General features: G+C 32.7%; 1 protein-coding gene across 11 annotated transcripts in view; it reads right to left on the bottom strand.

Annotated features, from left to right (window-relative positions):
- USP15 (ubiquitin specific peptidase 15) overlaps window positions 1–24,327 on the bottom strand; it is a 127,435-nt gene that overhangs the window by 23,204 nt on the left and 79,904 nt on the right. For 5 of the 11 annotated variants that reach the window (XR_011566615.1, XR_011566616.1, XM_070789363.1 and 2 more), the window contains one exon: window positions 18,395–18,539. Coding sequence is in view for 8 of the 11 variants with exons in the window: in XM_070789363.1 (XP_070645464.1) it covers window positions 18,395–18,539 (145 nt within the window). In the remaining 3 variants the exon portion in view is untranslated. Of the gene's footprint in view, window positions 1–3,897; window positions 4,044–14,071; window positions 14,160–18,394; window positions 18,540–18,881; window positions 21,079–21,119 lie in introns of those variants that run through there. The other 6 variants (XM_070789366.1, XM_070789365.1, XM_070789368.1 and 3 more) reach the window with 6 other exon arrangements.

Here is a 24,327-nt window from a genome sequence, read left to right on the forward strand (position 1 = left end):
ATTAAAAAATTTTTAGTTTTGCATCCATAGTGATCTTTCTAAAATTTGTCACTAAAATTTAAGACTTGATTATGTCACTTCCTTGCTACAAATCCTTTAATAGTAATCTCAGACTAAAATTTCAAATTCAAAAAGACAACACCTATTAAACCTCCCTGGTGCCTTTTTGACTTTCATTTAATCTACCATTTGCTTTGTAACAGGTCTCTACTTGGATTTTTAAAGAGAACAGTGCTTATTTTCATAGTGACTCATGCCAGTTTGAAACTGATTATAATTAACTAATAACAAACTAAACAACAAAACACAATGGTTCAGTAAATAATTGCCTGTATTCCTGTCAAGATATAAAAAAATTTTTTTACTTTTTTTTTAAATTAGAGGATAACTACTTTACAACATTGTATTAGCTTCTGCCATACGTGAATCAGCCATAGGTACATAACCTATGTATCCCTGAGATAAACCTTATTTTAAATGTGAACTATTAAGTCCTAAATAGTCTCCTAAAGCATCTTATTTGTTAAAGGTAATGTTTTCAGGAACTCATGACCTTAATTTTTCTAAAAATTTGTACAAATACATACAAATACAGATATTCAATTGTTCTAATACACAGTCCATAGTATTTTAAAAACTAAACTGATATCAGATTTTTCTTCCACCTCTTGAAAATACCATACTTTTTTCCCTTACTTTGAAAATAATGGAGTCATTATATTCTTGAAATAATACAAAAACCAGTTATATATTAAGTTCTCTTTGGGTATCAATTTCAAGGTACAGTTGGAATAGAGCTCAAACAACTAAAATATTTTCACGTTCCAGGTGATATCAGTATTCAATGCCATCGCTCTGGCAGAAGAAAAGAAGCTGGTTTCTTAAATTTGCTCATAATACAATTGATTTGTAATTTATGCAACTCATTACTCAATCTTTATAATGAGGCTTTCTCAGAAACATGAACACCTTTGACAATTACCAGAAAATTTGATATTGGACTGGCTTCCATTAAGTACAATATTTTAAAGAATAAAGATAAATTTAATTAGTACAGTAATAAAAACTAGAACCAGAGTTCTAAAGCATATCTCTCAAAGATTCTTCTAATATAAAAAACACCACTTTCCTATCTGTTTGGAAGTGTTCCAAGATAATTCCTTTCCTAAGGCATATGAATTCCTATATATGTAGACATAGAAAATGTCCTTATTAACTCATAAGCTACTTTACTCCAACAACAGAATATAGACCAGAAATCATACAATGTACGTTGTGCCTATGTGTATATATCTCTTATTCTCAATACTTTCTGAACTGGAGAAAACAACCACCACCACCCACAAAACTTTCATCCATAACATACATCATTTTTCTTATAAAAAACTGAGAATTAAAAAACAAAACACAAACCCTGAGAATATATATGAATGTATCATAAAAACAAAAAAGGATTATATAAACAATATTAGCATGTTATTTTTATGGCCACTTATGAGTTTTTTTTTGACATTCTACTCGTCATATGACATGCTGAGCTTCACCTCTATTACATTCATTTGATTTCAAAGCTTGACACTGACTAAATGCCAATACTTCCATAGTTTAAGAACTAGCTCTTACAATTCACCATCAAAAAACGAGGTCCAAATATAAAGTAATGTGACTAATCGTAAAACACGTATCTTAAGCCATATTTTGTTTGTATTACAATTGTATTTAGAGTCAGTCCTAATATTGCATAGAATTTTGTCAAATACCATTTTAAAAATGAAGCAATAATCAGACTGAAGAAAAAGATTCTGTATTAGTAGTTTCAATTCTTTTTTTCAGTTCTACCTCTGTTAATTGCTACCAACCCAACTCTCTCCACCCACCATCACGTGTGCGTGCTCAGTCGTGTGATCCCACAGACTGCAGCCTGCCAGGCTCCTCTGTCCATGGAATTTTCCAGGCAAGAATACTGGAGTGGGTTGCCATTTCCTTCTCCAGGGGTAGTTTCAATTCTTGATGCAAAAGAGAAAAAGTAAAAAAACCTACATTAACAGGCAAATGCACTTGTTAACTAGGGTAAATACTCATTTAAACTTTTTATGATCCCAGGGCAAGTTAATACTGTGCAAAACTGACAAGAGCATTTGAAGATCTAAGTATTAAAAACTAAATTGTGTATTTAGTATATGGTAATATGAATACTAAAATTTCATATTTAGTATATAGTAGACTTTGGTACCCTTGCCTGGAAAATCCCATGGACGGAGGAGCCTAGTAGGCTGCAGTCCATGGGGTCGCTAAGAGTCGGACATGACTGAGTGACTTCACTTTCACTTTCTTACATTGGAGAAGGAATGGCAACCCACTCCAGTGTTCTTGCCTGGAGAATCCAGGGACGGGGGAGCCTGGAGGGCTGCCCTCTATGGGGTCACACAGAGTTGGAGACGACTGAAGTGACTTAGCAGCAGCAGCAGCAGACTTTTGGCATTCATTATTTTAGCCTGTGTGACTCAGCATCTTCACAGCTGGCTAACTGGAAGGTTCAGGATATAAGCTAGTATGAAAAGATGTTGGTCCAGGAAGAATGATGAGAATGGTGTATTATGTGCAAACCAATCACTCTGTGAGCAAATGTATCTGTTTCTCAATGTGGCTTTATACTTCTCTACTTGTGCTCACATATGCATTAAAATCAAAATTGCATGTAAGAATGTGAATTTGAATTAGGGATCTTATGATATATTTCTTAAAGTATTAAGACTGAGCCTTAGCATGTACTCTTTCCCTTAGTATGTTCTTCCCCTGTAAGAAATTCCTACTTATTCTTTAAAACTCATCTCAGTATCTCAGTTACCTCAAAGATAAACTAATGTTCCTTCTTCTGGACTAACTCTATTAACTTGAACTCTTATACTGTCTTTATCCTGAGAGCAGAGTCCGTGTTCTATTCACTTTTGTAACTCAGCATCTAGCACAATGCCTGGCACATACCGTAATAAAGGTGTGATGAATGAATTTAAAACTTATATGGTAAAGCAGTTCTTACAGAGACTGAGAACAGTGGGAAAACACTTGACTAAGATCTGAATTGCAGCCTGCTATATAACTATAACTTACTCAAAGCTCTACAAGTTAAAAAATAAAAGTCCAAATAATGCCTAAAGAGGGTTTCTTAATGAAGAAAAAGTTAACTAATGTGAATTCTCCAAAAAATAACTCTCAAGATAAATCCATATAAGTAAAAGATACGTGAAAGGAAAATATATGGTAATATATTTTCATGATGACTCTTTCCCTCAAATCAACCTGGAACTAGACATAATAATTCTTCAGAGAATTACTCTAAATAATCAAATATCTCATCTACTGGACATTGTATATGGATCAATGTATACAGACTTTTAACCACTGTCACCATGAAGAACTCTTTTTTAAAAAATGCATATAGTATTCAACTATTTTAAAAAGTGTTAATTATCTATGAAAAACTCTGGTTATACATTTCCACCTTTAACCCAACATGCTATAATTGGTGTTATTATGTGAAGTCTGATTTTCTCTAATTATTTAAATTTCTTGGAAAGACTACAATGCTTTTTAAAAATAACTTCCTTAAACACACATGCAAAAATCCTATTGTTTTATATTACTGTCAATAAGTTCTTCCATTAAATGTTCTGATCAGTAAGACTGATGTTTCTAGAATTCTCTGAAAAAGTGACTCATTTTAAGAGTCTCTATTTTGTATTTCACTACAATCTTTCAGTTTTTAAAAAAACTGACCAAGTGATATCAAGTTCTACTATATAACCAAATCTCAAGTCTATAATCAACATATTTTAGGAAATGAATAATTAATAGCCATCCCAATAACTTGTAATGAATCTGGAATTTCCCCAGTACCTGGAAAATAGTCAAAGTAATCCCCTTCAAAAAGAGAAAGTTGTCTTTTGTAATGCTGAATATGAACCACTCCCTTTCTGTTCAGGTGCTCCAGAAGCCCAATTTTCAAGTGATCATGTATGCTCACTATTTTAGTAAACCGGTAACTAGAACAGGAAAGAAAACAAACTTAATTTTTGATTACCTAAAGCCTTTGAGAATTGTGTAACTCATTCTGTAACTGATCAAAATGTAATCCCACTCACAACTCTTAAAGTAGCTACACTTTCAAACTGACCAATGCTAAATATAGGAACCCAACCTAAAATGGAAATTATTTTCTTATGATTTAAAAAATAAAACCTAAAGTAATCCATGGTTAAAGTAATCTTAGAATACCCCCCAATATATTTTTCTGGATTTTAAGATTAGATGGATAAAGAATTTTCAGATTTGTCAGATTGGATGTTTTTTTGTTTTTTTTTTTGTCATGACAACAGTATAAACATTCTAAAAAGGTACTGTATAACTCCAAAGCATTCTATTAAAACTGGGATACTGGCTCTAATTATGTAATAAAGTAGTGGATAAGACAGAAAAGTATGATGTAGACTTTCACAATGAAGAACTACAAATCTAAGCCTGCCCTTTCACCATGGAGATTTGAAAAACGAGATTTATAAGACACTTCATATTTTATTTTTTGTTATTTTTCTCTTTAGAAAAGGAAAATCTCATATTTGAGGGATCAATTTTGAAGTTTCTCTATATATTCTGGGGAAACAAATACAACTAAAGCCATGTTTTGCTTTACATTTCCATTCTCCAAGTTTTCTTTAAAGAATAAATTTGTGTATGTAAAATACAAATGGATATAATTTTCTTTTTAGTTTTAAAAAACTTTAAATATTTTTTTCCCTCTCCCACCTACTTAGTGAAGAGAGAATTGGCATACACACTACTTAAAATATTGGAATTTTACATAAAGCACTTTTAAAGGCAGCATTTTTAACTAAACAAAAATATTCTAACATTTTAACATTTTACCATTAATCTGGCACTATGCTTAGGACATGAAAAAATTAAACTTCATTTAAAATCTCTGCTATCACCATTTTCTTCAAATTCTATGGAATCTATTTTTCACACACTACTTGAATTTAATAAGAATTATTATGAAAATTTAGTTAGTATGACAACTAATGGGAAACCTTTTGGCTAGCAAAGAAATGTCAATGCCTCTTCCCCTTCACCTACAGGACTGAGAAAGAAGAATTCTGTCAGCAAGACTACACTGCTACTTACAGTATCTCCTGTAATTAGAACTGTCATGCTTAAAAAAGCATGACTATATAAGACTAGTGCTTTTTCATATTAAAAGCTAAAAGTAGAAATTGGATAGAAGATCCATTGGATAGAAGATACCACAGAGATATATTTCAAAACTTTTGGGATAATGATTATATCAATAAGGATACTACAAGCTTCAAGAAGTTGCATGATGTTTTAAAACTAATGGACTGCCAACAGCAATTGTAAAAAAAAAATTTTTTTTAGTAACAGGTTATATACTGAATGATTTTATGTTTAGATATTCAGTTTACTGAAAGCATTCTAAAGCTAAATGATTCTAATAACATTAGTAAATGTTAGTGCAAGTTGTATTTTAGAGGACTAAAGCTTACAAAGTCAATTTTAATGTTTAGCAGCTTATCTCCTACTCTGTTTTAATAATTCAGAACTGGCTCACAATAAAATTAATGTCAACATTTTAAGCAAGGAGACTGTCAAAGGTTTTAAGAAGAAACAAACTTTTATAATTTTGTGAGTGTTCAGTCCCTCACAAACAATATTCAGTAAAGAAACATTTTTGAATAAATGAGCATTAAGAATTGCGTGAACCATTCATCTTTTAGATCTAGGCACATACAGAAAGGTATAGCAGAATTTTTTAAAAAAAAGCTTCACTGACTTACTACATTCTTTAAGAGAACCACCAAGTCATATACTTCTCTGTATCGTTTTATGGCACTAGGCACATAATTGACAATATTTAAGCTGAGTTGAAACAGAAGTTTAAGAACTATGTGATAACATGAACTATGAAGGTTTCCATTTTCATAATAAAAAAGAACTCAACAAATATTAAGAACAGAAGATCATTATTTTAAGAGTCTCTAGAAATACAATGTTCTAAAATGATGTTTTCATATCATTCACTGTGAAATCATTAAAGAAACACTTTGCACACGAGTGAGGGTATGTTCTGACAAGCTGTGATTAACATGGCAGGCCACTTCAAGTGCTATCAAACTGGTTACATTGGCAGGTCTTTGTAAGAACTACATATATACATATATATTACATGTTATAATTCTTTTAAAAATTATTGTGCTCTTTGACACTTAGCTCCAGAAATATCATTAATGTGGTACAGGTCAAGCAAATATTTCAGGTAAATTTTCCTAACTCAGTGTTTTTCAAACCATCTATGTGGAGGGACTAATATGTTTTAAATTCTTCAAATTGTCATAGACTGATACTTTATAAAGTTCATAAAATGAAAATGAACAACTAGAAAAATGAAATAAGAAACAACATACAGAAAACAAAGCCCCATTTTTAAATTATTAGATTTAATAGAAATGAAATTACCTTAACTACTATGAAAGCTTTGGATCACTTATGCTTAATTTGTACAGTTATTTTATTGCTGACCAGCACAGTCTCATCCAAACACTGTGAGAAACACTATTGTAATGTACTGAACTATTATCTGCCATCGTATCAAACATTGGGGATATAAAAAAAGCCAAAGACAGTCTCGAATTGTATGATTCTCACTGCGCAGTAGTTATCCGTCCAGAAGAGACAGAGGAAAAGAGGTGTGTGTGCATGTGTGTGTGGGTGTCCATGAGCAAATATGTGGGTGTATGAAAGGCAACTAGGAAGGAGGCAACATTAAATATAAAGAGACCTCAGACTTAATAAATTATGAGAATCCTTTTAGTTAAGGAGCTAGGTAGGGTCCAATTTGGATTTTATCCTTTAGGTGATACGAAATGAGTTTTAAGCAAGGAGGTATTTGCATTTAAAAACAATGACACTTTGTACTAAATGAATTAGAAGAGAATAAATGATGAACAAAAAGATGAGTTAGGAACAAAGAAATGAGTTAGATATATTTTTCAACAGTTCATTTAAAAGGCACTCAAGTGTTAAAATACTGTACTGGCAGGACAGAAAAGGATAGATACAAGTGATATTTAAGAACAGTAGAATCAACAGATTCTGTGGTGTCAGGTTTTGACTTGGGTCAATGATTGCACCTATAAGGTAGTATACTAAATAAAAGCACTAAGCTTCTAGGAAATACGTTCAGTCACAGACATGCTGAGTTTGAGTTATCTGTAATATTATTTAGTCAGGGATGTCCATCTAATAGTTACATTTTGGAGGAAAACTCAGGAGGGAGAATTATGGTGGAGAGAGCTTTGCGATTTGTCAGTTATAAGCAGATTTCAACTAGAGGGGCTACAAAGAGCCTAGTGAAACAGGGAGTCAAGAATGACCTTTCCAAATATAATTTCTGTGGAGTGGTATAATGGTCACAGTGATGATACAGCAGCAGTTGATACCTACACAATGCTTGTTATGTGCCAAGTACTTCTTAAGGATTTTATCTCCATGTAACAGATAAAATTAAAAAGTTTCTTATCCAAGATCATACAACTTGTAAAGTTATAGAACTAGGATTTGAAGCAGTCAAACTGCAAAATCCAAGCTTTTACCTACTGTGCTATGCTGCAGTCATGAGGATTACTGAATGGAATATGAGAAAGTAGGGAGAAAGCACAGACCATCCTTTTCAAGGTCAAGGGTACTCCATCTTCCTCTTACCTCATTTTTTTAAATAAGACTTGACCATGTACATATGTTGAAAGGAAGAGAGTGAAAAGGTAAGGTTAAAGGTATAGAACAAACAAGAAATGATTAATGGAACAGGTTTCAGGGAAGGTAAGAAAGGTCTCAGGAAGATGGTAGTATAATTATGATGATATAGATACTTTGATATGGTATTCAATGAATATAAGAGGAATCATAAAGGATATATTAATACTAGGAATTTCCTTATGAACAGTAACATTCCGGTAAAGAACTTGTTTTTAATTTCTTTTAGGAACAGTTAATGGCACCCCACTCCAGTACTCTTGCCTGGAAAATCCCATGGACGGAGGAGCCTAGTAGGCTGCAGTCCATGGGGTCGCTGAGGGTCAGACACGACTGAGCAACTTCACTTTTCACTTTCATGCATTGGAGAAGGAAATGGCAACCCACTCCAGTGTTCTTGCCTGGAGAATCCCAGGGACGGGGGAGCCTGGTGGGCTGCCGTCTATGAGGTCGCACAGAGTCGGACACAACTGAAGTGACTTAGCAGCAGCAGCAGCAAGAAGAGTAACTGAAAGCTTTCTCTTGGGCAAGGTACATGATGTTTAAAAAAGCCCTGGGCAATTACTGAAAATATCAGTAATTACCTGATATTTTAATTTTAATACTGAAAATTACACAAAATATCTTAATTTTATACCAGATCTATTTAAAAATATATGTATTCATTCATATATGCATAATAAACATGCATGTGTATGTATACTAGTGTTTGTGTATGTGTCAGTCAATGACTCGATTTATATTCAAAGCAAAATCTGTCTAAATGAACATAGATCTTTATTTACACATGAGACCTGATTATTAAGCAAAGAGTGATTTTCCAGTAAACCCTTCAAATTCAAATGAATGTCATCTTTGATGCAATTACTTTAGGAGACTTTATGTTTGTTTCACTGATACTGTCACTGCTCAAAATATTTTAGGTACTTCTCTTTTTAGAGCTGACAGATGTATGAAAAAGCACTGTTATCTATATAGCATCCAGGAGGTATCAATATGTTTATTGAGTGTATGAGCAATGTGTTTTTTGCTATGGTAAAATAAGATTTCTGATGTAGGGATTTCTATGATAAAAAAAAAAAGGGGGTGCTCATCTGAACAAGTATGAGCTCTAATGTTATATAGTTCTACCTCTGGTACGTCATTGCTATTTTTATCACCAGTTTAACCAAACATAAGTCTTAGTGAATAATGTACTCAATCAAATGAAATCAAGAACCAATTCAACTGTAACCTCCTTAGGGGAAGCCTCACTTATTTCCCAATAGATCTCTTCTCTTTGCTTCTAAAACAGTTGGCTATCATGCTTTCTATATCACATATTATACCTTCTTTATTTACATGTTTATCTTATTCACTACACAATGAAATTCTAGAAGACAGGCACTGTCTTTTTCAACTCTGTATTACCAATGTCTATTCAACTCTGTATTACCAATGTCTAGAACAATGCTTGGCACAGAGTAAGTCTCATGTATGTTTATTGGATTAGCTAAATACATTAGCCACCCAAAACAAGAAGACTAGCCTAGCTGCTCTTAATTTCTTTGACCCCTATTTTTTTTTCAACTCGAGATGAACTCAATTGTCTTATTGTATGAACCCAGCCATCTATTTTATGCATTATGTAGCTAAACACTGTTAGAATTTTAAGTGAAGAAATTTATATCATTCTAAATTGATGGTCTTCAATCTCAAATGAGATCTCAGTATTGCTGAGCAATCTTGTTCTTGTATTCTTAGCTTATAATATGGTCTCATTCTTTTGGAAGTCATCACAAAATCAAGAAACTACTTGAATCCATAATCCCCTTCTATTCTCTTGTTGCAACAGTAGTATCTTTCCTCCACTCACATGTTAAACTGTAAATCTTAGTTTAGTCCTGGAATCTCTTTTTTACAGATGCCCTCTCTTTACAGATGTAATCATTTCCCTGATTTTAAAACCAACTACAAACAGCCACATTTTTATTTCCAGTCTAAGCCTGTGTCTGTATTCCATACTCTTAGAACATCCATCTGTCTATGATGTATCAACTTGGATGTTTCATGGGCATGACAAACTGCATAAGCCTAAAATTAACTCATAATCTTCTCCTTACTCCAAACCCACCTCCCCTGTGTCTCTCCTCCCATTGTTATCATTATGTCATCATTATGATGTACAAGCCAGAAGCCAGACACACACTTGTGATTTCCTTTACTTTTCATTAATTTGAATGCTGGCTACATGCCAGACACTGTTTGAGGTAGCAGGGCTATAGCAGTGACTAAAACAAAGTTCCCATGCTCATGGAGCATGAATTGGAAGTAGGGAGAGGCAAACAGACAAAAAAACTCATATATATACATATGTGTACATATATATATAGAGAGAGAGAGAGAGCACGAGTGCCCAAGTATCAGGTGGTCATGCAATGGTAAGGGCAATTACCACTATATATAGAGCGAGGAGGGGAACATCTGACTCATATAAGTATAGAGACCCCAAGGCAGGAACATTTGTGGAATACGTGAGGGGGCTAAGTGAGGAGGGAGCAGAGTGAGCATGGAGGAAAGTGGTAGAAAATAAGATAGCAGGAGCCAGATCACGCAGGGCCTTATAGTCTCTTTTAAGAACTGTAGCTTTTGCTTAGTGAAATTAGAAGGCATTCAGTGATATGAACAAGGAGTAACAGGAAATGTTTTAATTAAAAAAAGAACCACCACAAACCTATTTATTTGGCCGTGCTGGGTCTTAGTTGTAGCATGTGGGATAGTTCCCTGAACAGAGATTGATCCCAGGCCCCATGCATTGGGGGCATGGCATCCTAGCCATTGGACCACCAGGAAAGGCCCTATTTTAAGTTTAAAATGATCTCTCTGAAAGTTCATTTTTGAGGATGAATCATAAGGGCTAAGGGTATAAGCAGAGAAATCAGTTAAAAGATAACTGCAGTAAACTAGATGAGATGATAGCTGCCTGGAACCTTTAATGCCTTTGTAATGCATTGAAATCCAAATTCCCCCTACATGATCTGGTCTTTGCCTATTTCTTTGAACTCATTTTTATCACCACCACCCCCATTTTAAATATTATCCTACGGGTTACTCATCTTTGGCTCCTCAAGCTTGCCTGCCTTAGGAGCTTTGCACATGCTGTTGCTCTGTCTGGCTTCAATTCTCACCTGCCTAACAATTATTCTTTGGTCACCGTTCAAACATTATTTCTGGGGAGCATGACATCCAGTATAAATCAGATGCTCTCCCAGCTCTTGTTATACTCATTGTACCTTCCATGATTTTTTCTCTTTATGATGCTTATCATGCTCACAATTTAATGTTTATACTCTACTAGACTAGGGCTTCCCTAGTGGCTCAGACAGTAAAGAATCTGACTGCAATGCAGAAGACCTGAATTTGATCCCTGGGTTGGGAAGATCTCCTGGAGAAGGAAATGGCTACCCACTCCAGTACTACTACTGCCTAGAGGATTCCATGGATAGAGGAGCCTGGTGGGCTACAGTCCATGGGATCATAGAGTCAAACATGACTAAGCGATGATCACTTTCCTCTGCTGCTGCTGCTGCTAAGTCACTTCAGTAGTGTCTGACTCTGTGCGACCCCATAGACGGCAGCCCATCAGGCTCCCCCGTCCCTGGGATTCTCCAGGCAAGAACACTGGAGTGGGTTGCCATTTCCTTCTCCAATGCATGAAAGTGAAAAGTGAAAGTGAAGTCGCTCTGTCGTATCCGACTCCCAGCGACCCCACGGACTGCAGCCCACCAGGCTCCTCCGTTCATGGGATTTTCCAGGCAAGAGTACTGGAGTGGGGTGCCACTGCCTTCTCCGTCTACTAGACTACAATTCATGGAAATAGTACTCTTTTGTTCACCACAGCATAGTCAATGTCTCCCAGAGTGAAAGGCACTTAGTGAGCCTTTGGTGAATATTTGCTGAGTAAATGAATGGATGTGCTAAGTCACTTCAGTTGTGTCTGACTCTTTGTGACCCCATGGAGTGTAGCCCACCAGGTACTGGAGAAGGAAATGGCAACCCACTCCAGTGTTCTTGCCTGGAGAATCCCAGGGACGGGGGAGCCTGTTGGGCTGCCGTCTATGGGGTCACATAGAGTCGGACACGACTGAAGCGACTTAGCAGCAGCAGCAGCAAGCATCCATTATTGGCAAAGAAAAAACACTAATGAAGTTGATCACTGGTAACATGAATTACCACAAACTATTCTTACTCACAAACTGAAATGGAAAGATGATCTTAAGTGTGACAGTAGAAAAAAAAAAAAAAATCAAATAGAGAGGGCTTCTTGTAATTAAAACAGCATAACATTAACTGACTAGAATTTAAATACATACATTAGGACAAACAGGCAAAAGATAAAAAGCCTTTAAGATATATTTAGCATGGCCTTCTGCTTTCTAAGGCTCTATCTGTCCAATAGCTTATTTTTTCCAGTGACTAATAATACCAATTTATAAAATTTAGAACATAAACCTGATATACTTCAGAACATTCCAATCATAATGTGTTGAGTGACATGCATATTTTTAATAAAGGAAAAAAAAGTATTTTGGAAAAAGTTTTTCACGTCAAGGAAATGAACTGTTTTTGATTGTTTAGGTAATACAAATAAATCTGAAACCATTTTTTGTTTTCTTGCTTCTTTACTATGCAAAGAAGGGTACTTTGGTAACTACTAAAATGGGGCAAGTTTTAGTAGTTACCATTATAAAGACTGACATTTCTTATGTTTCCAATTACAAGTACTTTGAATAATTATTAAAATCAGTACAAGATAATTCAGTCTGATTATATTAATAACTGCTGCTATATGTTAGCACTCCAAGTAATTCTACCTCGTGAGTGTAATGTAAAACAATTCTGTATTAAAATCGGATGTTATTATCTACAACTCCTTGAAATAATATTATCTACAACTCCTTGTAATCTGTACTCATGTCATTTCGTATTCTAGAATTAGGGACTGACAAAACATAAGAAAATTTATATTAACAGAAACAGAAGCATTAATCATAGAGAAATGTGTATATTAATTTGGAAGAATGTGAAGAACAGACAAGTAAGATCACTGGTTATGAAAGGCATATTTTCATGATCAGAAATCACCATTAGCCAACTTACACAGGTACAAGGCATTCGATCAGAGATACTGCTTCTGCCCCAGTTATGAAAACTAAATACTTACAGAATTATGCTATATATATACTCTTTCCCCTAATAATCTGCCTGACATTAAGGTTCTCTTTTCCCAGTCCCCTTACTTTTTCTAAAGGGAAGAAATATGTCTCCCTTTCCCTAGTTCAAACAAGGGAGAAGTAAAAACACTGGCATCTGTGATAAGAAAGTGAATGGTTCTAAGTAAGGTTGTTTCCATTTCTTTACCTTTATCAAAATGGAAAGATCTGATTGAGTTGCCATTTGACAAGACGATTAAACCATATTTATGATGCTAGTCTGCCATGTAATTTTAGGTACACAGTATGGAAGGAGCTCAAATATATTGAGTTTAATTAATTGCTTGGGTAAAAATCTGCCATAAGAATAGTATTTGAATTTTTCATCAGCCACACTCTCAGTTTATCTGAAGTTATCATTTTCTTCAAAATCCTAAACTATTTAAAAAAAATTCTTGTTTCTGTGGTTAGGTGTTTCGTTTTTGTGATTGAAAGAAACTATGTTCATTTATTGAATCAAAAGTTTGGTTAATTTGAATAAAAATTAGAAAGTTTCATGTTAAACTGTGTTTCCAAAAATTTCTTCCAATAAATGCAAAAGAAAGCTCGAGGTAGGTATAGAAAAGCATTATACTTAGTTCTGTTCAAAGCTATGAAGTACTCCAACACAGAAATAATAGCTTTAGTAGTGACTTTTTCACAGTTTTGCATTATATGAGAATCCAGTTTCTTAAAAGAATGTTATTTCTGTGTAATATTACTCATTCTCTTTAATTACATCTTAAAAAAAAAGACTTTTCAACTTTCTATATTCTTTGAAAACTTTCAACATTCTTTGGAATTTACAGAATAACTTTTTACCTAACCCAACAGACCATAGGAAAAAGCTGACTTTAAAAACATTTGAAATTTCAACTGACATTTATGACAAAGGATAAAAAATAGGTCCTTATCATCTCTTTTTTTCAATGACTTCTTAGTGTCTATTTTAAAGAAGCCCTATTACTTTCAAGTAAAGAGTTTGAAAACAACCATCTTACGCCATGCTGCTTTCCAGTGGAAAAGACCATATCACTCCCTTGCTTCAAATCCATCTGAAGAGTTGCTTCTTCCAGGAAGCCAATCATGAGCATCCTACGCCTTGACAATGAAAAAGACAAGGGTTGGAGTGCTCCTGAAATCTACTCAACTAATGCTAATTAAAATTACCTCAAAAAATGCAAATTTAAAAAACCAGACATTTTCTCAATGGAGTAGTATATTAAGGGCACTGAAAAACTACTTTGCTAACTCATTTTGCTACTGGAACACAGTGATGTATGCCTATAATCATAACTACTGAGGAGGCTGAAGCCAGAGATTGCTTGAACTCAAGAACTTTAAATTTCCTGCAGACTGATTATTCATGAAAAGTTCTATGCTGTTATATCCCCTGCTTAGTCAGTATGCCTAGGAGAGCTAAGTTAACAAAGCTCAGAAATGGAGATGATAAATATCGTTATTGAAATAACACTAAACAACAACAACAAAAAAGTTAAAAGTACATTCAATTTTTCCTTCATTCGCTAGGTCCAGGCAAAGCGGAATAAGACTTGTAGGAAAGGAGAAAAAATAAACACAGGGACTATGGATGGTAGAATTTTCCCACAGTCACTCTACTTGCTGCTGCTGCTGCTGCTGCTAAGTCGCTTCAGTTGTGTCTGACTCTATGCGACCCCATAGACGGCAGCCCAACAGGCTCCTCCGTCCCTGGGACTCTCCAGGCAAGAACACTGGAGTGGGTTGCCATTTCCTTCTCCAGTGCATGAAAGTGAAAAGTGAAAGTGAAGTCGCTCAGTCGTGTCCGACTCTTAGTGACCCCATGGACTGTAGCCCGCAAGGCTCCTCCGTCCATGGGGTTCTCCAGGCAAGAGTACTGGAGTGGGTTGCCATTGCCTTCTCCGGTCACTCTGCTTAACTCCTTCAATAAAAAAAAAGATAAAATATCAACGTAATGCCTATTCATTTATGATGTGCCAGTCACTATCCTAAGAACTTTATATTCATCAACTCAATCCCCATAAAACTCCTAAGATAAGGGGACTATTGATATTATTTTCCTCACCTGAGGAGAAAAATAAGTTGGAGAAATAACTTATACAGGGTAGCACAGCTAATTAGCAGGAGAGATGTTAAACTACTCCTTAGAGTCCTAGGATTCCATGAGCATGCTCCTGGGGCCATTAAATAGAAGAAAAGCAGACAGCACTCTGGGTACTTCAACCAACCAAAGCAACTTCACTGTATCTATTTAATTGCTGAGGAGACAATTAAAGTTTTCACGGTAATAATTCAAAAAAGATTTTCACGTTAAAAAGCAAAACATCTGAAAATTACAATATCAAGGCTATCATCTTAATAGGTCAGGACATATGTCTAAATGTATCTCACATGTTTGACATCTAGCAAATATTAACTAGATAAACAAACTATATGGCAGTACTATACTCATCAGAAAAATTTAACACTTATCCATATCATTAAATCAGAGAAAATCTTGAGTACCAGCATTTTTAAACTGAATAATAACAAAGATAATATTAAATAACACTCAAATTTGTGCTGCTTAGTTTTTAATCACAAATGATCAATTTCATTATCTCAAGGCTACTGATGGGTTAAGCATAACCTATGCTCACACAAAAAAATTGCAATGCTTTTGCACCCATGTTTTTAAAGATATTGTCAACAATTATACTGCCTGATGTACTAATGTTCACTCATATCTTTTAGAATTACTGAATTAATAAGAGATTATATTACAATTCAAATTATCAGTAGAAAATTTATTTTATAATATTTATTGAAGTTAATGAACTATCTCATTTCACAGAAGTTACAAGGAAACTTAAATGGTGAATTTTCTACTTCAAAGCTGACATCTAAAGCAATTAAAAATTATAGATGCTTTAAGAAAATAAAACTGAAGTACTAGCTTTTCGAATTCTGCATGTGGATTAAAATTCAAAAGCAGCAAAAATTAAAACTAATTTTTTCTCTTCCCCAACTTGGAAAGTTTTATTTTAATGCTAGTAGTTATTTAAAATACTTTGCTGAAATTTTCATGAAAAATTTCTCTTTTATGATTATCAGAAAATTACAAACTATCACCCTAACAAACCTCATCCTCACATCTGTATCTCAGCTGAAATGAAACAAAAAGTGAAATATATTAAAGAGAAGTCAGCATTAGGTATACCAGTTTATTGTAATAAAACTGCTTTCAACAGAAGAATAAAGTAGTAAAATGAAGTTTTTACCTTAAATATACACAAGGGAAGTTCAACAAATGCCAAATCTAGCTCAACATAGTTGATTAGTAGATTTCATTTTAATATTCATTTTTGAGAAACTGAGTTAACCATATGGGGATAACACTAAATAGACTATAACAAAGGCACAGGAAATGAGAATGTAATATTGCCTTAGAAGAAATTTAGTTTGAATGTAAGCCAAAGACTCTCTGGCATTAGCATGAACACTAATTCTTGTTCTAATGGACTGAAATTTTTTATGCTTATGCAACTACAATTTTTACAAAAGTCCTATTCTTAATCCTTATGAAAAATCACCAAGATTGGTTTTCCATACTAGAATGTTAAAAACAAAACCCAAAAGACCTCAAGATATCAAGCCTCCAGAATGAAAATAATTTTGGTAATGCAAGGATAAGCAGTTGTATAAAAATTAATGTGACTGGCGATATGAGAAAGGGTTTTCTGATACTGATATAACCACTGTTTATATATATAAAACATTTTCCAGAGATGGCGCTAAATATGATTTTTCAGTGATTAGGTAGAGTAGTCCAACAGATACAGAAACAAAATGACAATGTCTGCCCTGTCCCTATCTCAGAAAGCTCAGCAGCCATGCACTGTATTATCTAAATTAAACTGTCAGGATAACAATAGTTTTGGCTTGTTCTTTTCAGATGAGTTACCTTTCTCTTCTTCCGAAAAATAAAGACAAAATATTTTAAAATTAAATTGTCTAACTAGTGCTAGGATCCTAGAAAAAAATTTTGGATAAAGTGATTCACATTAAAGTATAAGCAGTATTAATCATCAAAGTAGGTTTAAAGGAAAAGTTTATTAAACCTACACAATATCTGCTTGAGCAGACAATTTACTGACTGGCTCACCTTTAAACCAAGATATCTGGAATTTATCAATTTTACACACCCTAGTGTGTGTCTTAAAAAAATTGTCAACTCCTAGTCAAGAGTTATGATGGCTAAATTCTAATTTTTCAAGAATGCTATAAAGACAATGGTTAATTTAGGAAACAAGTGGATTAATGAGAATGTATAAATTATTTAGAATTTTGAATGAAGAAGAGTCCTATACTTTTTTCAGATAGTCAAAAAGATTTACAAGTATGTCCTTTTCAATCTACATTTGTGTTTAATCTGTATCTTTGGAGGGTGCCTCCTGGGCATAGGCAATTCAGTATTTAAATCTGAATAGAGAACAGAATACTGTAGATTTAGAAATAAAATTCATAATTGGGGGAAAAAAAGACTTGACAAATGTAGGTAAAATTCAAATATCAAAATAGTATACCATTATCTTGGGCTCTTTGAAACACAAAATTTTATTTTAAAAGGGAAATAAAATAACCGGCTATAATTTTATGCATAGTGACAGTGATATTCAAGTATATATAGATCTTGTTACTTCTAAATCAAAGATATCAGTATTTCACAAGTAAAGTTGGAAGAAGGTACAGACAATAGGAAGAAAAAGGAAGCTCTATGGAACAGACAAAGGGGAAAAAAGGGCAGTGATCTCTTATATCCCCAAATTGAAAGAGCATTAAGGGAAAGTGATTTTTTAAAATGCATATACAAAATTTCATTAAATTTTATTTTTTAAAATCTTAATTTCACATTAAGGTAAAAAAAAAGATTTAAAAATAATTTTTTTTTTTTTTTTTTTTTTTAGAGAACACTGGTGACCATAAAAAGCATTTTCTGAGATTTCCACCCATGTCTTAAAAAACAAGAGACTTCACGTAAAGGAGAGATCTCACTAGTTTTTTTTTTCTTCTCAGAGACCCTAGGTTTTCTGATTGGAATTATATTTTCCCATGAATTTATATTTAATCTACTATGTGATAATCAATCACATGCCACCTAACTGAGAAGCATAAGGTATTCTACTACCAGCATCAGAATGAAACAAATGTGCATTCTTCAAGCTTCCATGAAAACAAAAGCTCTTCAAACATATTATATAATATTCAAGTTCTGACATGTAAAACCCAACTCTATTCCTCCTGTATTAATGATTTCCATAAAGCACAGGAGTTTCACTTTGTTTGGAAAGACCTACCTGAAAAGCTGAGTTCATGAAACACGTATTTCCCAAATTACTTAGGCCACAGAGGCCTGGTTGTTCATTGTTTCTTCCAGGTTCTGAATAATCATAGTTCTTATAAGCGGTATATGATGGGAGACAATAATTTGAGTTTTTCACACTGGAAGAAAAAACAAAAAATATTTTTCATAATGCACAATTATCATCATACAGTTATAATGAACAGGGTCCTATTTGAGATAGGTGGTCAGTTATTAATTTTTTTATAAAGTACTTAACTGAGGTACTTCTAACATGAACCCAAATCACAACAATCCCCTTAATTAACTCCTCATTCAATCAACAAAATCACTGTATCATATACCACATCAACCAATACAAACCACATTATATCTTTCTACCCTTAATTAACTGGAGCAGCTTCACAGCTTGCTCTGTTCTTCACTGCTCCAACAAATTTGAAAAATTCAGATTTTAAACACCACCCGCAGCAATAAATCACCTCATTTATGTCCATTTTACATATTGCTATTGTAATAGAATGGGAACAAGAGAAATAGGAAGACTTGTGCTTTAGTTACAGGTAAGAGCACAGATTTCCAGGGCCTCTGTGACATCACTATTCTGATGCACTGAAGATTCTATTTATAGTATTCTATGCTAGATCAGCAAAACTAGTATTCAAATGCAGAAAAACGTCTGGGATGATAGGTATGCAAAACTGAAATGATTCTAAGCAAGTACATTTCAGTATTATTATTACAGAAAGAATCTTCTAGCTTGTTAGATAAAAGGAGTTTATTTAACTAGATAAATACAACTTCAGGATAATATGTACTATGATGAGTACAGTAGATAATAATCTTTAAAAAATGATGTAATATTCAACCTTTAGAGAATCAGAGTAATTTTACAAAGAACTAAGAAAATCAATAAGCTAGATTCCTTTTTTTTATATGTAGTTAAAAATTCGTTTGTGGAAAATAATGGCTTCTTAATTTTTTTTTAATGAATTTATTTATTTTAATTGGAGGTTAATTACAATATTGTATTGGTTTTGCCATACATCAACATGAATCCACCACAGGTATACATGTGTTCCCCATCTGGCTTCTTAATTTTTAATAGGTTACCTTATAAGCTATTTATGATGAATGCTTTGGATAAACCTAAATAAGAATCAAGGTCATTTGGTAAAAACAAACAAAAGAACACACTATCACAAATAAACTTGGTAAATCAGTAACTCTGATAATCTCAATTGGCTATAATTTATTCCTGGTATTACTTTTTCAAAAACAGTTTTTACTTGTAATTTCAAATAACTTTTCATTGTAGCTTCTATACTCTCACTTTATAATTACAACAGTTTAAATGAACTGTACTACTGTCTGTTCTAACAAAACCTTAAGTAAACATACATGCCCCAACACAAAATCCTATCAATCAATAATTATACACATAATGTTATACCATTAATATTTTTGTATTCATTACAAATAAAAGATCAACTCTCATACTAAAAAATTAATCTACCCTAAACTTAAAAATAGCAGGGTCCAAAGCGGATTCATGTTTATGTGTGGCAGAACCAATACAATATTGTAAAGTAATTAGCCTCCAATTAAAATAAATAAAAGTGCTTCATAGACTTGTAGCTATTTACTTGTTTTAAAGTTAGAGGAAAAAAAATGGGTTCAAGCATCTTTCAAAGATCACTAGCCTTATAATTTTTATTACCAGTAACTAAGTCCAAGGCACCTGTCAACAATTCAATATATATTAACTTAATAACTGATTCTTGACTCTAACTTCTAGGATATGTAACAGAAAAACTGAATTGTGTTTTTCTTTCTTCCCTTTTAGAAGCGCTTAAAATCAAGGCCAAAGGTCTACATTTTCAACATGTTGAAAACCAATATATATATATATATAATTGTTATATTTAATATATGTATGCTATATATATATATATCAGCTATAAAATTATAATAAAAGAAGACATAATACAGAGGGAAAGTATGCCCAAATGTATGTTCATGCACATACACACACCCATATCCACACTCACATCCAAGCAAATGAAAAGACTAAAAGCACACTTATAAGCTTATTCATATTCTGATACTCCCTACCCCCAATAACAAACAAATGTTGAAAACTCAACTCTTCTTTGTGGCAAGAGGATGGAGTTTGCTGGGACAGGGATTCCTATTTACTGAAAAATGAATACAAAACTCATATGCAAAAGCAGTGTTTGGTTTTATCTTTTAAGATCTGAATACTTAAAGGATATCTGTGTTTTAGTTTAAGTGACAGGATAAGAATAAACCTTGTCCAAAGACTGAGATACTAGTCTAGATGCTCAATGATAATAATGAGAACAAATTAAAAATATTTTAATACTGTTTTCATTGGTCACTTAAAATCCACATCTTTTGTGCTCTTTAAATCAAATAAAGTCTGCTGAGGAAAATACCAAAGCCAGCAGTTCTTTAAACACTTAAACAAAGAACATGGAAACCTAAGCCCGAAAGACAGTTTCTATACCTTTCATGATGACTTCTGCTATTTTTTCCTAAAAAGTGTAAGCTAGTCCTTATCCCATAGGGTTTGCTACTTTGCAAAAATAAATGAGTTTTCCAGGAATCTTAATAAGAATTTTAATACTATATTAGATTAATTATGTATTATAAATCTATCATCTTAAATGAATATACATTTAAAAGTTTATGCTTACTTTGCAGTTAATGAAATGATGCTTCCACCAAGTAACTTGTCAAAAGCCAGATCACTAGCTAGCTCTGGCAGTCGTTAGTTCCAGTTCCTTTTCATCGCTTAATCTCTTACACAAAGTCATTTCCATTGCAAATGAAAGAGTTTTAAATGAATTAACAGAAAAACAGAATGTGCTCTGATGTGGAAACCCATGAGTTGAGACAATAAATACATTGAAGATATTTATTTTTAAAGGCAGTATTATAGCAAAACAAATGTAGCAAGACAGAAGAAAATGCAGTGAAAAGAAAGATTTTGGCATATATAATGAATATTATATGAATTAATAAGAAAACTACAAGGAAAACAATATTCAGGCATCTGATTCTTCATAATATTAGTCTTTAATAAAAACTTAATCTTTATTAAACTTATACAATTCCAAGTACACTTTGTTATTACTATAACAAATATTCTTATTTCTAAAAATGAAAATTTTGTATCTTAATAATGTATCAGTTTAAAGCTTGAATTTGTAAATAAATGCCATATAAACTTGTATGTCAGAACTATTGGTTTTAACATGCACTTTCACTGGAGTATATAGCCACATACATGAAGTTTCATAAATGTACTTAATTTAACAATGTTACTACCCATTTTACATACTTTTAATTAAAGAAATCATGCTATTTCCATCTGAAGTCTTAAGCAGCTACTTATTTCCACAAGTTGAAAAGAAAGTCAAGAAGTAAATTTTATGTAAGATAATTGTTTAGGTAAACATGACAACATTAATTCAAGTTTTTTCAAGTTAAAAAAACTCATTTCATAAATGTTTAAATTTTGTTCCTTACCTAAGAAAGGTAAGTTTTACTTTGAAGTAAAGTGGTACCAGCAACTATTTACTATTAAAATTTCCAATATGAAAGGACTATTTTAGTGTCTACACAAATATAAATAGCTAAAAACATAATCTAGTCATAGGAGTATAATCATTATTCATGTTTTAAATTTAAGAAACCACTCCCAATTCCCCTTTTTAATATTTTCTCCAGTCAGAGGTTTTGAAATCACATTGTACTGTCATATTTTTACAATGAGAAGGAAATAAGACAAAAATAGAAGCACCAGACCACATGTACTAATATGGCTACTCTGGTCAAAATACAGTCTATGTTCAATACAGTCTATAACATTGTTCAATACAATGTCAAAAAACCTCTCTCCAAAGAATAACTATAAATACATGTAGAGAATAACTAACATGTATAGAATAACTATAAATACATGGAACCAAATTCTTTTACAGTAAATGTGGGAGCCATCTGCAATCGGCAGAAACACAAATATTTTATCTCGTATGAGAAAATTACTTTTAATGAATTAAAAGATACCATGTAAAATACAAACCAGATTATAGGAGGATTCCTTTCACTCTTTTGCTTGAGAATAAACATTTTTGAATAGAAGAGAACATACTACATTGAAATTTTGGATATCCAGTGTCTTCAATATTTCGCTATTATACTACAGTGTGCATATCTTGTTACTACTGAAATAAAGGAATAAATGTTTTAAATCTTGATACAGATAGCAAACTCTTTTCGAGAAAAGTTGGACTAACATTCCAACCACTCAAACAGAATCCTTATAAGAAAATATATCATCACTTAACTTTTCCCAGTGCGATGGAGGTGGGGGGAAGTAGATGGAGTTGTTAATGGTTTTAATTTACCTATCTCTAGTTAGTGAATTTGAACATTTAAAATGTTTAATTCTTTTATTTTTACAGCCCAGCTACATCATTTACTCACTTTTCTAGCCATCTGAAAAAATTCCTTGCTGGTTTTTATAAGCTTGCTATATTAAGAATATTTGCCCTTCATTGCCATTTCTGGCAAGAATTTTCTCCACTTATTTGCCTTTTAATTTTTATATATCTGACAATTAATACTTTTTAATAGCAATCTAATTTTTCTAACAGCATTTCCTGGATAATCTGCCCATTCTCCATTAGTCTAGAATACTGATACTTTCTGATCACATTAAATTCTTTTGTATGTAACAGTCTGTTTCTGAGTTGTCTTTTCTATTCCATTGATCTGGAGGTGTATTACTGGGTCAGTACTTTGTTGTTTGAATTCTATCTTTATAACAGGTTGTGATATTTAATAGGATTAATCATTTTCAATGTTTTTCCTTTCCAAAGTTATTTTGGCTATTCTTATATATTTATAATCCAGATGTATGTTAAAATTGGAATCATTTTATCAAGCCCCACCCTCCATAAGAATTTTAAGGGAACATTAATTAAACCTATAAAGTCAATTAATGGTGCTTTTTAAAAGAGTATTTCACAAATAGTCTCAAGTATTTTTGAATTAATTCTCTAGAATAATCAGATGTCATTTATGAACTGGACAAGCAGTGTAAATATTTAATAACATAAACACTGTAAATCTAATATAGAAGTGACAATGTATACATCCAAGAAGTAAAAGGATGATAATCATCTCTGGATTAAAGTTCTTTCCATAATGGACCGGACTAATTATAGTTTTCTTTTTAGCCTTTCCTATAAAACCATGTCAATTTTCAAGGCAATATATCCATGTCAGATGTTATTGTGAATACCAAGTGACTTTCATCATTTTTCTTATAGCAATATATTCAAAGGCACACACTGTCACGTAATTTTTATTTATCCCAAGATTCTGAGTATTCGTGGTAGAGCAAAGGAATTGTTTCTCCAAGCTATTTAAGAAAAAGTAATTGCTTTTTTCATAAATAAGAATTTGTATACACTTTTCAATTTTACTGACTGTACCTTCCAACTGAATCACAGATACACACTTTAAAAAAAACACCATATGCTGTCTGTGATTACATGTCTAGTTCTAAAATGACATCTGAAATTCATACTCTTCTTAAAAATTTGAATGATAACAGACTTTATATATGTCAATAATTAGCATTTAGAATATAAAACTCTGAAAGTGCTTTATTTCTCTTTTAGTAAATTATTGTAGTATATATATTAAATCAAGAAGTTTATACTTCTGCTTGCTTTCTTGCAAAGTTACTCTTAGAAGAACTGACAAGTGATTTAAAAGAAAATCAATTTTAATGCATTAAGACTTTTTTATTCTGAATTTTAGTTACAAGAGATTTTTTGCAACCACAATAGGGTGATCAATTAAACAAAGAGTTTTTAAGATTCAGTGCTT

This window comes from Bos indicus, chromosome 5 (genome assembly GCF_029378745.1).
Source record: "Bos indicus isolate NIAB-ARS_2022 breed Sahiwal x Tharparkar chromosome 5, NIAB-ARS_B.indTharparkar_mat_pri_1.0, whole genome shotgun sequence".
NCBI lineage: Eukaryota > Metazoa > Chordata > Mammalia > Artiodactyla > Bovidae > Bos > Bos indicus.